The 2,855-nt window shown below is 52.5% G+C and overlaps 1 protein-coding gene across 1 annotated transcript in view; it reads right to left on the bottom strand.

Moving 5' to 3' along the window:
• Nucleotides 1-2,645, bottom strand: part of GIMAP8 (GTPase, IMAP family member 8) — a 29,950-nt gene extending 27,305 nt beyond the window's left edge. Inside the window, exon 1 of the mRNA XM_006164400.3 lies at nt 2,458-2,645. Coding sequence (XP_006164462.3) covers nt 2,458-2,609 — 152 coding nt within the window. The 5' untranslated portion in view covers nt 2,610-2,645. The remainder of the gene's footprint in view (nt 1-2,457) is intronic.
• Nucleotides 2,646-2,855: the final 210 nt, after the last annotated feature.

Here is a 2,855-nt window from a genome sequence, read left to right as displayed (position 1 = left end):
TAGGGAAAACTGTGAAGACGCTGTGTGCCCCGGGGCGGCCTCTGCGGCTTCCTTCCCCAGCCCTGGCCTCCCCTCCCCGAGAGCTTTCCAAAACCCGCAAGCGACGCTGCTTCTCCGGCGAGGGTGCTCTCCCCGCTGGCGAAGGCCTGGAGGACCCTGGCGCGGTCAAGGTGCCCCTAAAACGAAAGCCCTTTTGTGAAAGACCATAGGGCCCCATAAGCACCAGTCTGCTCTTGAGGAAGCCCAGCAGCACCAGCACGGAGCAGAACATTAACAACAGACGGGAGTAGAAAACACGGGCACTGCATCTGCCGCCCCAACCAGTTTCCACCCAACAGCTCCGCAGAGCTCAGCGCCTTTGCAGCCCCTCTAGGCCTCGTGGTGCCCGGTCTCCAGAACGTCCTCACCCCAGTGCCAAACCCTAGACCCGCTGGGCCCCAGCTGCCCTGCCTCCCAAGCCCCTGGGTGATGCTGGACATTTCTTGGGAGCATCTCTCCCTCCTGACTGGCTCCCTTCTGTGCAGAATGTCTTTGAGGTCCCTCCCCGACCTTTCCACCTTTCCGAAGGTGGCTCCAGGCAGGATGCAATGTCAGATACTTGACCAACTAAGCTCCCATTGGTTTGGGGGTGGGTTTTTTGGTTGTTGTTGTTTTTGTTTTCTTTTGTTTTTAGAGAGATTTTTGCTACAGGGTGCATGCACTCACCGAAGATACAGAGAGAGGTAGAGAGACAGAAAACAGTCATACCCCCCCTCAAGGGAGGGGAGGGGATGACCTTACTGCAATCCCTTCTGTTCCTGGAATTTTGGACACACACACACACACACACACACACACACACACACATTCCTGGTGAGTCTTAAGTCACTGGGTCTGGGACTCAAACTCCAGTTGACTGTGTGGGAGTCCAGTGACGTAACCATTCCTTCATCGTTGGTCCCTTCCCATTGTTTTTTGAAATGCTAAGAGGTGCTGAGCCTTCCAGGGGCCCCCACAGAACAAGGAGCAACGATGGTGCTGCTAAAGGAGGGGGACATTCTTCAGATAGGAAGTTTCTAAAGTAGTCGAGGTCCTAAGCTTTGGGGTGCTCCCAGCCTGTCACGTCCTGACAAGTCCACCTGTCCCTCTGGGCTGGTCCTCTCTGTCAGCCTCAAGGACTCCTTGACCTTGTCAGGAAGTTGAAGAAAACCCTGGGTGTGTCGGGATGGGGGATGGCCAGAAAGGGTCTGAGGAACACGGGCTACACCCCAGTGGGGGAAACTAACCGTTGTGCCATTCCCCCCCACCTCCTTGGGAAAGAATTCCACCTTCCCGTTGAGTGTAATCAGTGCGTATAAACTAGCTCATCAAAATGACAGGCAAACACATAAAACCGGGCACAGCTATGATGCCACATGTTGCTAAGACATGAGAGACCCAGGTTCAATTCCCCACCCGGCTAAGGCCAGGTGTGGCAGCGTGTGGTTGTCATCCCAGCAACTTGGGAGGCTAAGGCCGGAGGCTTCACAAGCTTGAAGCTGCCTGGTCGAGGGAGTAAGGCCCTGTCTGAAAGGGTCAGGCACACACTTGTGGGCCTAGGGACTCAGGAGGCTGAGGCAGGAGGATTGTGGCATAGCAAGACATTGTCTTGGGGGTGGGGGGGACAGTGCCCTAAATGGGTCAGGATAGTTTATCTCAGCTGGGTTACTCCCAGAGGCAAAGGTCCACCAAGGCATCCTCCCCAAGATACAAAAGGAAACTGAGTAAAGAAAAAGTTCATTCATTATTGAATGAAATATTAAGCCTTTGAGGAGATTCTGAGTAAAACCAAAGCTTCAAAAAACTCCTCAATGATTTAGCAAGCTGATCATTTGCTGAGCGGACCACTCTGTACATTTATCTTTCAGCAAAATGAGCTCTTGCAGAATCAACTTCTGGGTAGGAGGCGGCCTCTGATTCTGAGAAAGGATGGGGATTCCCTGCCCCCTAGTGGCGTTGAGAATAATGACAAGTGCAGCAAACCGTTTCCTCTGGGGGCTAAGCCCTTACTCAGCAAAGCAGCGAAACACCCCCTCCCCTCTTCCCCTGCCAGACTCGCAGAGAGAGGAGAGGGACTGTGGACTTCCAGAAATCTGGTAAGCCTTGAAGACGCAACTTACGGAAGCAAGGAGTCTACCAGGCCCAGGGACCTGATCAGACACAATGGGCCCAGAAATGAGCAAAATAATCCATCCATTCCTTGACTTAAGAGTTCCGTCTGAGAAAGGGGAAGGGACTAGAGCTGCAGTGTGAGACTCTGTAGCGATGTCCCAGGGTGTCGAGGGAGGAAAGAGGAAGTGGTGGAAATCCTACAAGTGGAAATCATCTAAGTGAGGAGAAAACTTACAAACCCATCAGCTGGCCGTTTACTGTGGCAGGGGCTGCGAAGGAGCCGACGCTAAGGGGAGGAAACGTCTCAGTGTGCACGTAGGAACTCACCTGTCACATAATGGAGTGCAGGATGTCCCGGGGGACGCCGTCCGTCCGTTGGAACTGAGAGCAGCTGGGCACTTCGGGAAAAGGCAGGCAGCCTGGAGGGAGAAGGACCCGTCAGAGGCTGCTGCAACAGTCCAAGCTAGAATTGAGGTCATAAACGAATACAGCGACCGTGGGAAGATGCAGGGGAAGGGAACAGATTTACAAGAGATGTAGGAAATAGAAATAATAGAATAATTTTTCAAGGATGAATTCAGGGTTACTGTTAAGTTGGTCCAGCTGCACATCAAAGGGTGCTATTCACAGTGTGGACGTTTCTCTTATTTTGAAAAATATTACTCTATATGCTGATTTATTTCAAAGCTGGAAAGTGCATTTTTCCTATGGTTTTGGCAGATGGC

This window comes from Tupaia chinensis, unplaced genomic scaffold (assembly GCF_000334495.1).
Source record: "Tupaia chinensis unplaced genomic scaffold, TupChi_1.0 Scaffold143622_1, whole genome shotgun sequence".
In the NCBI taxonomy this organism is placed as follows: domain Eukaryota; kingdom Metazoa; phylum Chordata; class Mammalia; order Scandentia; family Tupaiidae; genus Tupaia; species Tupaia belangeri.
This window is presented reverse-complemented; position numbering and strand designations above follow the sequence as displayed.